This window comes from Pagrus pagrus (assembly GCF_965226575.1).
Source record: "Pagrus pagrus genome assembly, chromosome: 16".
NCBI classification, from domain to species: Eukaryota; Metazoa; Chordata; class Actinopteri; order Spariformes; family Sparidae; genus Pagrus; species Pagrus pagrus.
Window position 1 is genome coordinate 11,461,306 of NC_140200.1, and position 13,682 is coordinate 11,474,987.

At 42.6% G+C, this 13,682-nt stretch overlaps 2 protein-coding genes across 3 annotated transcripts in view; one reads left to right on the forward strand and one right to left on the reverse strand.

Moving 5' to 3' along the window:
- Positions 1 to 13,682, forward strand: part of fbxo30b (F-box protein 30b) — a 49,098-nt gene that overhangs the window by 5,088 nt on the left and 30,328 nt on the right. The window lies entirely within an intron of this gene.
- grm1a (glutamate receptor, metabotropic 1a) overlaps positions 1 to 13,682 on the reverse strand; it is a 37,339-nt gene that overhangs the window by 4,000 nt on the left and 19,657 nt on the right. For both annotated transcript variants that reach the window (XM_084378244.1, XM_084378245.1), the window contains exons 4-8: positions 9,891 to 10,126; positions 7,804 to 8,050; positions 7,047 to 7,215; positions 4,211 to 4,337; positions 660 to 1,596 (exon numbers count right to left, since the gene is read on the reverse strand). In XM_084378244.1, the coding sequence (XP_084234370.1) occupies positions 660 to 1,596; positions 4,211 to 4,337; positions 7,047 to 7,215; positions 7,804 to 8,050; positions 9,891 to 10,126 (1,716 nt within the window). The remainder of the gene's footprint in view (positions 1 to 659; positions 1,597 to 4,210; positions 4,338 to 7,046; positions 7,216 to 7,803; positions 8,051 to 9,890; positions 10,127 to 13,682) is intronic.

Genomic DNA, 13,682 nt, shown 5'->3' on the forward strand with positions numbered 1-13,682 from the left:
TGCTCATTTTGAGGTTCCTAATTTTATTTTGGGTTAGCACTAGAGTACGTTTACATGTTTTAATGCTCAAAAACACATCAGTTTTTTTATTCTGTCCATTGCTGCAGCGCTGTATTTCCCCTTGACCTGTTTTAGCTCCTGTCTCTTTAAGGCCCCTCTTCCTGAATACACAGTCTGCTCTGATTGGTCAGCTCACACATGCCTGAGCCAGCACCGCTAACAACAACAGAGCAGCTGTGCTAAATCAAATCGTGCGTGTCAAACTTGCTGTTAGGCATTTATAATGCGACTGTTTACTCTCAGGAAGGCGGGACTACTGACGAGGCATTCCAGGAGCAGTGTTTTCTGTGGGAGAGAGGATGTGTGGACTTTGGCCTTTTTAACTTTCAAGATCTTTTACATGCACAAGTACATATATAACACACTGAAGAAAAGGAAAGGAAAGAACGAAAAAGCATAATAGGTCTCCTTTAAACAATAATCACCTGCATGTTACTCGAAGAAAGTCATACATGTATTTGGAAAATGCCAAAAGATTTTTTTTTCACTACTCTCTGCACCGTTTGAGTGTTTAGGCATCTTGTCATTTTCAGTCTAGCCAGTCACCCCAAGAAACAACATAGACTTTGGCTAAATGAACAACGTAGAAGGTCACTCACTTGGCGTTGCCAGATCCAGGCTTCTTCCGACGGAACATATTGAGGAAGCTGTTGCTCCCACTTGGAACCGCAGACTTCCCATCTCCAACGTGCATTCGCACCACATCGGACGTGGTGAAGGCGCTTCGGACGTTCCTCTCCGGTTTGGCAATGATAATGTACATCTTAGGTGTGAACATGCAGCCCAGCGCCACTGTCACACTCAGGCTGACAGAGAAGGATGTGGTTATGATCTTGTAGTTTGAGCCAAAATAGATGGGCACGAAGGCCAACCAGATGATGCAGGTCGTGTACATTGTAAAGGCAATATATTTAGCCTCATTAAAATTGGCTGGGACGTTCCGCGTCTTGAAGGCATAGTAGGTGCAGCTCATGATTAGCAGGCCGTTGTAGCCCAGTGGTGCCACCATGCCTACGTTGCTGGTGTTACAGATGAGGTAGACCTCCCGTATGCTCGGGTAGGACTTGACGGGTTCAGGAGGCTCCAGGATGATGAGTGTGATCTCCAGAGTTAGCTGCACACTGATCAGCATGAAGGCGATGATCACCTGGGCCCAGGCGCTCATGAAACGGGGCTTCCTGGTGCAGATCTTCTTCTTGCTGCCTGCCAGGATGCGGGCAATGCGGTTCGTTTTGGTCACCAGAGCGGAGTAGCACATGGCGGATGAAAGGCCCACCAGGAGCCGCTGCAAGTAGCAGGAGGCCACTGTAGGACGGGCGATCAAGGTGAATGGACAGATGTAGCCGAGGAAGATGCCTGCTAAGATGATATAACAGAGCTCTCTGCTGGAGGACTTGACCACGGGTGTATCACGGTACTGGATGAACACGAAGGTGACAAAGGAGGTGATTAGGATGCCCACGCAGGAGAAAACCACTGCCACTATGGATTCCACGTCCGCCCAGTCAAGATACTTCAGAGGTAGGGGCTGGCAGCCTGGAAAGAACAAAGGAGATGGAGGGTTAATCTTTTGATAGTACTTTCGCACAATTTCGTGAATGAAAGGCACATTAAAACAAACGGGATGTGGGAGTGTGGAGAGACACACAGATTTCAATGCACAAGGGAAGTCAGGTGTGTAGCAGAGATCAGAGTCTTCCACCGATGGCCTAAAATTGCTCAGGAGCTCATTTGCATGTGTCATCATACACATCCCCAAGCTCCAGTTCTGTCAGATTTCCCTCTCATTTTCATGCTATGCCAAATACGTCTGTGCCGACACGTGGGTATGTGTGTCGACCCTGCCATGATGCACTGGCTACACACTTGTCATCCAACACGCAGAGGTTGGAAGTTTGTCGAGCTTAATGGGAGAAAACTGACACCCATAGACTTCCCCAGCTTAACACTCCATAAATTACATGCTGCTGCTAATAGCATTACCGTCACCGCCATCACAAGCACGGCTATGTGTGGAGAAACCCACTTCTGGCCTGCATTGCTCAATCCCAATCTGTAAAGACGTGAGGAATCTGAACCTAACTTGTCGTGGCAGGAAGCTTGGATATTTTCAGCACAAAATGTAAACGCTGCTAATGTGAACATGAAAGTGTAAAACAGTTGTTATGCTAAGGTATTATTTAAAAGCACTTCTGCCAAAGCACACTGAGCTACAGTTGAAGGGAGAGTGTCTGAAGTGCATTGCAGTGAACTGTTGCTTGTTTTCTCTTGACTACCCACCCAGCTTAGCTTACCCAGGCATCAGCCGCAAACTGCCCGCAAACAGACAGGACGGCAATGATGAAATGCACCTATCTGTATCTGTTCTCACACAATACTGAAAGCCCTTATTCCTCTAAACCCTGCAGTATGCCGTCCAATCCAAGCACTGGGAAAACCTTTGAATTATTCAAAAACAGAGCTCATTCTTCTGCTGTACATTTTCTCAGGACAAATTCACCTTTCACTTTAAAGGAGACATATTATGCTCATTTTCAGGTACATAACTGTATTGTGGGGCACTGCTAGAATAGGTTTACATGCTTTATTGCTCAAAAAACACACCAGTTTTCACTTTATTCCTCCATTGCCTGAAATGCAGGCAGAGTATCCAGTCTGAGTATCCCCTGAATATCCAGTCTTCTCTGATTTGTCAGCTTGCGCACGCCTGAGCCAGCACTGCTAACAATGCCAGAGTTGTTGTGCTAAATCAATTCTCACCTACGAAATTAGCTGCGAGGCATAAATTACACAAATGTGTGACATGGTGATGTAGAGTGATGTCACAAAGTCACAGAATTAAAGGCGGGACAACTGACGAGGCGTTTCAGGAGCAGTGTTTTCTGTGGGAAAGAGGAGCTTCTGTTGGTGTGGACTTTGACCAAGAACCTATATAAGACACTTAAGGAAAGGAAAAAACAGAAAAAGTATAATAGGTCTCCTTTAAGAAAAAATTTAAGTATTCCTGTCCTAAATGAGCAAATGAGTGAACATATGGACCGTGCGAACTCTATGAATAGGATACCAACTCTCTCTATTAATATTCTCCAGATAGGGAAATGTAATGAGAGTGAAGGGAGAATTTCTTCCTCGATAGACTGCTGAAATGTATCCCCAAGCCTCTCATGGCAGTAATAGGATTTTACACCTGGGAACTGAGAGCTCCTCTCAACTCTATAAATCGCTGTCAAAACAACCACTGGGTCATAACAAGGCAAAGAGTGAGGGAGGAGGGAGGTGAGGAGTGTCATTTTTAGGGGGGAGGGGGGTGGGGCATGGTCATAGGACCCGGTAATAAAGAGCATCTGCGAAAGGAGGTGTCAGGGTGTGAAGTAGGAACAGGCATTTTGGGGGAAGTTGATTTTTGACAGCACAAAATGTTCAGTGAGAGTGGTGTTAAAAGATACAAATGTCCTGAAGAAGGAGCAAGCAAAAGGAAGCTTAGCTTGGAGCAAATGTGTGAAATGTGTGAAATAATGAGGGGGTTGGTAAAGGCAGAGGTGGGAGTAAGTAACAAGTCGAGTCTTAACCTTCACGTTTTAATGATGTGAAGGTTAGGACTGAAGAAGGTCTCAAAAGTCCTAAGTAAGTGTATTGAGAGGCCAAGCAAGTCACAAATAAAGTCAACCGAAATCAGCTAAAACCAGTTAATTTATTAAGCTGCAGACCTTCCATACCTTTGTCATCAACAACACAATCCTTGAATCCAAATTTGATTATTTTTGGACTAGCCTCGATGATAGTTGCCTCGTGCGTTAGCTCCTGTTGGCCTGCCGCGTCCCAGTTGGTTGTCAGGTTTGCGCACATTGCACTAGAGATCACCCAGTCATGTTTCAAAAACAAAAAAGGAACTTCTCAATATCTAGAAACCAAAAAAGTCCTTTGGAGTCACCTGTCTTGAGTCATGCATACCAAGTCAAAGTCAAGTCAAGTCTTTTATCAACCTTAGTCGAGCAAGTCCTCAAATTTGTGACAGTCTGATTCGAGTCGAGTCATGTGACTCGATTCCCTGCCTTTGAGTTAAGGGTTAGGAAATAGGGGAATATGGATGAACATTGTTTATCAGAACAAAGGTAGATCAGTTAAGACGGTCGGGTTTTGTCTCTCCTACCTGCCAGTTCATCATCAGGCCACCATCCCAGATCACACGCCTTGCAGGTGAACTCATCCTGGACAATCTCATTGTCCTTGCATGTGGTGCAGATCCAACAGCAGCTCACCTCGCCTTTCCTAATCACCTGCACGCAGAGAGATGACATGAAAAATCAGGTGTTGCAGACATCTTAGTGACCCGGTCAAAACACTAATCAAACCACAACAAGAAGCACATCACACCCAAAGCAGCCTAAATAAGTAATCAGCATCAAGGGGATATCAAAGACGAAGATATGTTGGTGCAGTTTTTTGGATTTTTTTCTTGAGCCCCAGACATAGTGTTTATTAAACAAGGCCAGCTGCTTTTACATTCTGCTCCCAGGGTAGCTCTTACCAGCACTGTGATATGTAAAGCAGGGTGATAAGTGGGGCAGGAAACAAAGCAGATCGAGGGGGAAGCGTGAGCAGCCAGGAGAGAGGATGCACCCTCCCTCAGGGCGTCTTAGCATATAGCTAGACCGAAAAACAGTAGGTTCCAGATGAAGCAAATCAGGGCATTGCTTCAAACTGGGCTCAATACCAGTTTTTATTATTTACTGTCCCGAAATGGCCTTCTTCTGAGCCGTCTCCACAGGCCGCCTGTGTGATATAATTAAGACCGATTCGACTTTAAATCTAAGAAGTCCTTTTGAAAAGCGCAAGGATTTAGTGTTTTTCATTCAGAACCTCTTTCAATCATGTTTAAATATGAAGAAGATGTGCATGTTAATTGTTTTGTCCTTTCAAGTAATATTTAATTGATGAAGCAGGATCCCAAAAATGTAGGACAGAGCAACCTCCCGAAAGTTTACTTGCCAGCTGAGGATGTGCTGGATGATTACCAAGGAGAACAAATGGGATGGGTCATGATTCATGGCAACGGTGGTGCATCATGTCCAAGCGGTGACATAGTTACCAGTATAGGAAATTTATTTGAGAACACAGGGGAAATACCATCTCTGTTGCAACTGACTGCACACTCTGTGCTTATTTTAAGCCTAGCTAACAGTGTGGATCTACGGATTCAAGGTGAATTTAACTGTCAGTATGCAATACAAGCTTGTATAATGTAATTTCTGTTCGTACTGTTGTTCCCTAAGCTACATGCAAACACACACACACGCAGAAAAAAAACTGTACAGACTAATTAATAGATAATAATCCAGTCACAGAAGTCAACTATTCATGGTGAAATGTTGAGGAGGAGATCAGGAGCCTCACAATTGAAGAAGCTGCACTGTAGTCTGGTGATACAGCAGCGGATGCTTCTGCTGTTGGTTCAGTTGGTCTAACACTTTAGTCCAAACCCAGTTATCTGTACTTTTGGGTGGATTGCCATAAAATGTTGGTAATAATACAAAAACACGTAGTGTCTCCTAAACTTTAGTGATGCCATAGTCATCAGGATTTTCTACAATTTTGTACACATCCCAAACAGGATTATTTTAATATAACTTTGGGAAATATGCTTATCCAATTTCTTGCCAAGAGTTAGCTGAGAAGATTGATAACAACTGAGGTATGTCTGTGAATGAATGGATGAATGAATGAATGAATGAATGAATGAATGAATGAATGAATGGAGGTACTCTGTCCTCCAGATCATTGTAAATTTAAGAGCTAAACAAAGGTCTCTTCAGTTTTAATGGACTGGTGTGGAGTCCCTGGAAATTTTAAACCCTGTGGGGTAAACCCCTGGAGAGCCATTGAGATCTCATGTGACACCTCTGCCATCATGTGGGTTGTTGATGGTGATGATGGCCAGGGGGTTTATAACCAAAGAAGCCTTTCGGATGAACATCATAAACATCAGCTTTTTAGTATTGTCATTGTGAGCATGTTAGCATGCTAATGTTAGCATTTAGCTCAAAGCCCAATTGTGATTAGTCTCAGAGAGTTGCTACCATGGTAGACTCCTTAGGCTGCATTCGATACTGCCACCTATACAAGCTATTCAGCTGTCGCCAAGGCGGAAAGATTAACTAGATGACAAAACCAGCATGAATAAAAATACTACCACTCAGAAAGTCTTTTTGAAATGGGACACCGCTTGATTGAAGAATAATCACCAGGATAACGCTTCCAAAACAACAGAAATACCAGGAGATCACGCTCCAACTTACATTATAGTATAGTAAAGCAACAGTTACTTCCAGTTGTCAGATAGGCGTTATCTGTCTCCCAAGTCAATATTCATCTTGGGTAAAATAACGAAAACCCACATTTAGGCTATATCTCCTTCTTTAGAGCATCGGACGATGCAGTAGCGGTAGTTTGTCATCAGCTGTGCTATAGTTTACTCCTATTTTCCAAAACTGGAAAGCCTGGCGAAGCATGGCCTGGTGTACTGCAAAATAAATCATAAAACTATGAAAAGCAATATACTCTACATTATGTACTGCGTTAACTGGTAGAGTGTAGTGGGCAGTTGCAAAAACATCCTTAGTCTTGTTATGAGACCTTTTTTACACTAAGAGCAAAAGTATCCCACTTGTGTTACAACCTTAGCACTGATAAAGAGGTACCTTGTGAAACTCATTGCATGTGTCTGCCTGCTTGTTGCAGTACAAAATGAGCTACTTAGAGCAGAATCAGTGTTAAATTAGATCTGCTGGTGTTTACTCATAAACACCGGCACAGTGTTGAATTAACACTTAAAGATCGTTTCGGACCGTTCCCCCAGAGTCGCACAGCAAAGTCTCCACCGTTAATGACTATAGATTTTTAAGACTTCAGATTTTCAGACTAAATGAACCCTGTTGGAGTTCACTTAACAATGAAAAATTTGCTCCAAGGAGGATTTGAATGCCTACCTTGATCTGTCCTTTGGAGCAGGGCTCACTGCAGACCGAGCGGACCATGTCGCTGCTGTTCAGCCATAGCTTGTAGTCATCGATGCTTAGGATGCCCTCTGACCAGGAGCCCACGTTTAGGTAGTCATAGCGACCATCACCCACACCCTGTAGATTCATGATGTCATACCTGGATGGACAGAGGGAGGAACGAGGACCATAATGAACGTGGACGAGCTTGTTTAGTGAGAAAAAGGAATCAAATTTCACTAGAGAGGAGAACGGAGGAGAGGTAAAGATCACAGACAGAGAAAGGGAGAGGAAGAGGGAGACATAGATGGAGGGGGGAGAGTGACAGGTAATTTAATGATAACGACTCAACAGCTTAGCAAACCTTTTTTCTTATCCAGAGTCACTTAAACAGCTTACAACCCTGTTAGTGTGACATCAAGAGCTCATGCCAGTGCACACTGTGGCCTCATTTCTACACTGAACCAGGATGTGCTCCACCTGACCTCTAGTTGACGGAGGAATGACACGGCTGTGTTTTCTGACTGTCAAATGCTGTCTGCTGGACTGGGGGGAGATGAAAGTGGTTGCCACAGCCGACAGTCCTCTGAATCTGTTCCAGTCCAAACTAATTACACCCTTTTGTGCTCAAGATTGGTGCACGCATGTGTGCATGCGTACTAATGAGTGGGACAGTGTTAGATGGGAGAAATTCATAGATCATTACCACATCTCCATTTCCTTCTCACCACCCTCCTCGTCTTCTTACCTTCCCGGGGTGTCTCCGTTTTCATCAAAATAAATCTCCTCTCCTGAGACTCCTCTGAAGGACGTTTTCAGCAGGTAGTCCAGCAACTTGCTGCCATCGATAGGGTCCATGGCCTCACAGAGCCCCGTCTGCCCTGGGCACAACTCCTTGTGCATATCATGGAGGCCATGAGCCATGGCATAGATGGCATTGATGACAAAGCCCATTTTACTATCCTGAACATAGTTTTCATGCAGACTCTCATTTCCTGTTGGAGGGGGGGAAAAAACAGGGTATAAAAAGGATGAAAATGTGTAGGAAACGTTCTTGTTTGTCTGGTGTTTTGTGTGCTGACAACATCCAGTCACACTGTAGGAATTTTCCACAATGCACAATGTAATTTGAACCAGATGTCGGGAGTATATTGCAAACAGAGCCCTATTTTGCAGCAAAGATATATTAGCATACAAGGGAATCACAACATGATGTCCAAAAACTAAATAGAAAACAGATGTGAGTAGCAACCATTGTCAGGGAAAATCCCACGGCTGCAGACACCATGTTGTATTTCACAGTGAGCTATCTAAAAGCACTGTCCCTCAGTCAAACCTTAAAGGAGACATATTATGCTCATTTTCAGGTTCATAATTTTATTTTGAATTCCGATAGGTTTACATGCTCTAATGCTCAAAAACACATCTGTTTTCTCATACAGTCCAGTGCTGCAGCACTCTGTTTTAGCTCCTGTCTCTTTAAGGCCCCTCCTCCTGAATACCCAGTCTGCTCTGATTGGTCAGCTCACACACACCTGACCCAGCAACACAAAAAACAACGGAGCAGCTGTGCTAAATCAAATCTTACGTGCCAAACTAGCCGCTAGGCATAAATTATGCTTAGGTGTGACATGGTGACATAGTGTGAAGTCACAGAGTCACATAATTAAAGGCGGGACTACTGACAAGGCGTTTCAGGAGCAGTGTTGTCTGTGGGAGAGAGGAGCTTCTGTTGGTGTTGACGTTTTAACTTTCAAGTTCTTTTACATGCACAAGAACCGATATAAAACACAGGAGGAAAGGAAAAAAACAAATCCTTAATAGTTCTCCTTTAATGTTTTGGAGGATGGGAGATTTCAAATAAAAGTAGAAAATGTTTAATTTATGTGAAGATATTCCTACCAGTCTTTACGAGTGAATCCTCATTTCTTTTTGCCTCATTAGACAGTGCATTTAAAATATTCATATTCATGTCTTTGATGTCAACATGCACATACAGTAGAAAAGAAAAAGGTGCAATATCAATAAAGCAACATCTTTATCAGGTGCTTCGGCAGTTTGGGTGAACAGTTTGTGCCATTCCTTTGTGCAGTTGTTCAAAGTGTAAGGTCATTTTATTTTTATTCCTCATACAATATAAACAAGCCCAGTGCTCCACATCAGAGTTTGACTGATGCAATCCTCACGCTGGCCGAGAGCCTGATACACCGCTCACCACTGGCCCGAATTGCAGTTTTAAGACGTTGCAGCGGGCGTTGTGTTTAAGAAAACATCAGTCAAACTCTTCCTGTCTTGGATGAGTCAAATGCTCAAAGAGTGCAGATGCAGTTCTGACAAAAGTCATCACCATAGCAGTGGCTAGAAAAATGCACTTACCACCTTGAAGGTCTTTGGAATAAAAGAGGTTTATAAAAGTGTGATGAACAGAGAAGTACAAAAGCAACTATGACTGTACTACTCTGAGGCCGGTCATCACAAAGCACTAATTGATTTTTATTTATCATTTGATTAAAAGCATGCTGAGCAAATTGCTTTAATGTCATTGTGATGGTTGTGTTCATTTGAGGACATTTTCATTTTTAATTGGATTGTGAGTCAATTTGAATTGTGACTTAAATGCAAGCACAAAACACAATTTACCATGATCACCTTTTGAGAGCAAAGGGAGAGAATATTCAGGGAGGAAAACAGAGAAAAACAACAGAGTTTGTATTATTCATGAGTTTTGCACTCAGATTTAACCCTGTACTCTTACTGACGATGCTTGAGAACAATATCTATCGATTTCTCCTATTTTTAAGCAATAAGAATATAAAACTCTCTGGAGTCACCCACCGGTGCAGACTTTCTTGTAGTTCTTGTTCTCCTGTGGGTGGCCCGGCAGGCGGCACTGAAAGCGGTACTGCCAGAACTCAGAGAACCACGGGTTCCTTGTGTTTTTGTCCAGACGCAGCTTCAGGTAGTAGTCATCGAAGGTCTTGACCACCTCCGACTGCAGCTTCATGGTGATTCCTCCCTCTGCTTCCTGCTCATAACCCTCCACGACTTCGTAGCGGTCTGCCCATCCATCACTGGAGGAGAAAGAGAGAGAAGAAGAGGATATATTCTAATGATTGCAGGGGGAACAGTAAAAGATTGTGAAATGATATGAGCAAGAATTAAATATTGTCATAATTTAAAGTGAGAGGCACTGCGAGACGTTAATGATACTGATAGTCTTTTATATTGGATTGTTGTATTCTGTAATTTACACTTAACGGCTGACTCAGATTGAAATGCCATAAACCTATTCTCAAGAGTGGCATCACCGACGCGACAGTAATTTCATTTTACATAATATACAGTATATAGAATAGGATTTTCTGTCTTATCATGAGGGAACAGGGAAGCAGAAGTGTTCAGTAAATGTACCAAATCTTCAAACTGAACTGACTATACTTAATCACCATTGTCACTGATTGAATCTCCAACGCTTTTAGCAGTGAATCTTGTCTCGGAGGTGACCAAAGGCACCAATATCAGCTCAGCAATTTCTTGTTAAAAGATCACAAAAGCCTCAGAAATGCTCATGTGATAACCCTAGAGCCAGAGACCGCTTGGACTCGGAAAATGGATCGTTTCCACATGTGAAAGATAGCCAATCACATATGATTGATATGTTTGTTGATAGGGTCAAAGGCTTTTTCCACCTATCAACAAAATGTTTCGTAGACATAATTTTCTTTTCACATGCTAAAATTTTAGTTTGCACATGTAGAGTTTCACACGAATTCATGTGCCATGTGTTGTTTCACATATGAATGTTTGCAATGGAAATTTCCATTCATTGTGAATTGAATGTGACATTATTTCAATCAGCAGAGACTTAGTATTGGATGAAAAAATATTTGCTGCCATGTGCACATTGAATGAAAATTATAAGTCAAGGCCCTATCGTTCACGTCCAGTATATTCTAAGAGGGAAGGTGAAGTCGTGAGCAGGAGATGGTGGTGGTGATGGGATGAAGATGATGGCTGAAGATCTGGATGAGATGAGGCGGACTCTGCTGAGCTCGACCTGGGCACTGGATGAGCTGCAGGTGAATGGGGTGGAGGAGGGTCGCAACAATTTTGCACTGCAACGACAGCTGAGAACAGCAGAAAGGAGAACAGATTTAAAGTTTGACAGCAACGACATAATTGGTTGATTTGATCGTGGCAGAATGTGGTCGGTTTAATTGAACGGGGAAACACCCAGAGTCAGCTGATTAAGAAGTGGAGAAAAGAAGCCATGTTTTGTTTTCAGATGAGTAAAATCTGTTGTACACACAAAAATAGCCACATCACATGTGAAAATGAAAACTTTACTTGTGGACATTTTTCTAGTTTCATGTTAAAAATGTAGTTTGCATGTGCAAAATAGCCGATTGCAAATTTCAAGTGAGTGCCTCATTTTATTTCCATGTCTACTGCACATGTGAGAAAAAGCCAATCACAAATTACTTTTATTTGTATGTGAACAAACCCAGATCACATGTGACGTGAAAAACCCAAAACAATCGCACATGAAAATACCCAATTCATGCGTGAAATTGTGATTTTGACATTTGAAAAGACAAATTTCACGTGACATTTTCTTAAGGAGAGGAAGTACAGCGTACAAACAGAACCAAGTAAACACCATTTGGACGTCAAGAGCAGCAAGCATATAGACAGCAGTAACACAGGAAGGCAACGCTGAAGAGGAGCAGCTGTGGGCTGAATCTCATGTTGTGTATGTTTCCGTTCAGAGCGAGACTAATAGGAACGTGCCTCTCAAACAACCATTAACATCGATGCCGAAAGCACAAACTCTAGGTGTTGTTTTCATTTAATTAATGTTCCTCCACGGCAAGTATAGGTAGACTACAGCCTCTGCTCTTGTACAATCTTAAATTAGCGTGGCAGCGCTGTTTGGAGGCTTATCTCAAGTCCACTGCAGCAATCCTCAATTTAAGAGGATGGAAATCTCAACAATAGTGCCTCAACTGTAATTGTAGGCTTTACACAATCCCTTCAGCCCGCTTTTTTGTTTGCTTGTGTAACCCTCTGTGCGACCATTTCTACCCTACCAAGCTAATTTGAACACGCAGCTGGCCAGTGGGCTCTGAGAGTAATGGAAGGCGCCGGTGAAGAGGATAGTGAAAAACGAATTAAGCGATAAACAGCACCGCTCTGAGCTCTGCTCTTTCTCTAAATCTCAACCGCACTGCTGTGTTTTACTTTGTGTCTCTAAATCTTTAATCTGGGCTCCGGGCTACTGCCTTGAAATACCTGTCCTATTGACAGCTACACACCAATTAGGTATGACTCACCATGGAACCAATTACCGTGCACACATGGGATGTTCTGGGTGATGGATAAGGACATGTGCGTGTTCCTGTGCGTGCGTGTGCAGGTCAAATTTTCTGACCTTTATGTCCTCAATTACCGTCAGTCAAGAAAAAGGAGTCATTCAACCACATTGTGAGAATGTAAGGTGAAAACTATAGAAACCAATGTGATTCTGAGACTAAGAGACATATGGATACCTGCATGAATTTGGCAGCAGGGGACAGCCAATATGGAAAATCCAGTCCAGAAGTGATTAAAGGTGTGTGTCTAAAGGTAAGCAAACAGACCACTCTGCCTCAAAAACTACTCGAATCAACTCTATGGCAAGTACCAAAGACAATATACGCACTGGGAGGTGCAATTTAATAAGGCAAAATTTAATTAATTTGCACTTATTAAATTTAATAATTTAATAAGTGCAAAAGGATAAGGCTGGAGTTGATTTTTATTTTTCTTACTTTTAACAAATCCTATGACAATACAAAAGGCCTCCATACCTTCCTACCGTTACTGTAATACTCAGCGTGAAACCTATTGGTGCAATATGTAGCAGTTGGCCACCTGTTGATGGGGCAGCATATCAACCGAGGTAACTGCTAACTGCTGCTAACTGCATTGTTTATTCATCCATGACCGTAGCTACTGTTAGCTTGTTAGTTCAGTTAGTGCTGCAGCTAGCTAACTACGTTGGGAGTGTTTGTGTTTACACCATTAGCGCATGAGCTTTGGATTGCTGGGAGAAAGATGTTTTGAGGCCCAGGGCTAGCTGGTTAGCATGCTAACTTCAGTAGATATCTCTTCAACACTATACATACTGTGGGTAACAACAGAGCTGTTTTTTCTTCACATTCTGTAGATAATTTTAGTTACTTTTTAAATGTTTTTACAAACTAAAACTGTAACGTATTTCAAAAATAATTCATGCGATGTATTAATATCCATACTGCTGGCTAATGTCAGTGGGTTGAGGATGCCCATGTTCTGAAATTAAGGCCCCACAACTGACACTCCCCTGTAACACAGCACTGCATTCCTACTACATGCTATTAAAAAATGATAAGCAAATCAGTTCTTTGATAGCGCTTTGGCTTTACATTTGGCTGTACATTAGTCCTATCTTTGGTCATTTTGACCTCCTCCTGTGTATTCCCACAATCAGAGCCAGTTGGCTCTGTTTGGGCCGGTGGGAAGCAGCGAAGAAAATACTTCCTTGCATCTTTGCACAAATGCATAGGAAACACAAGAGACTTAATAGAAATGTGCAGATTTTTAAGG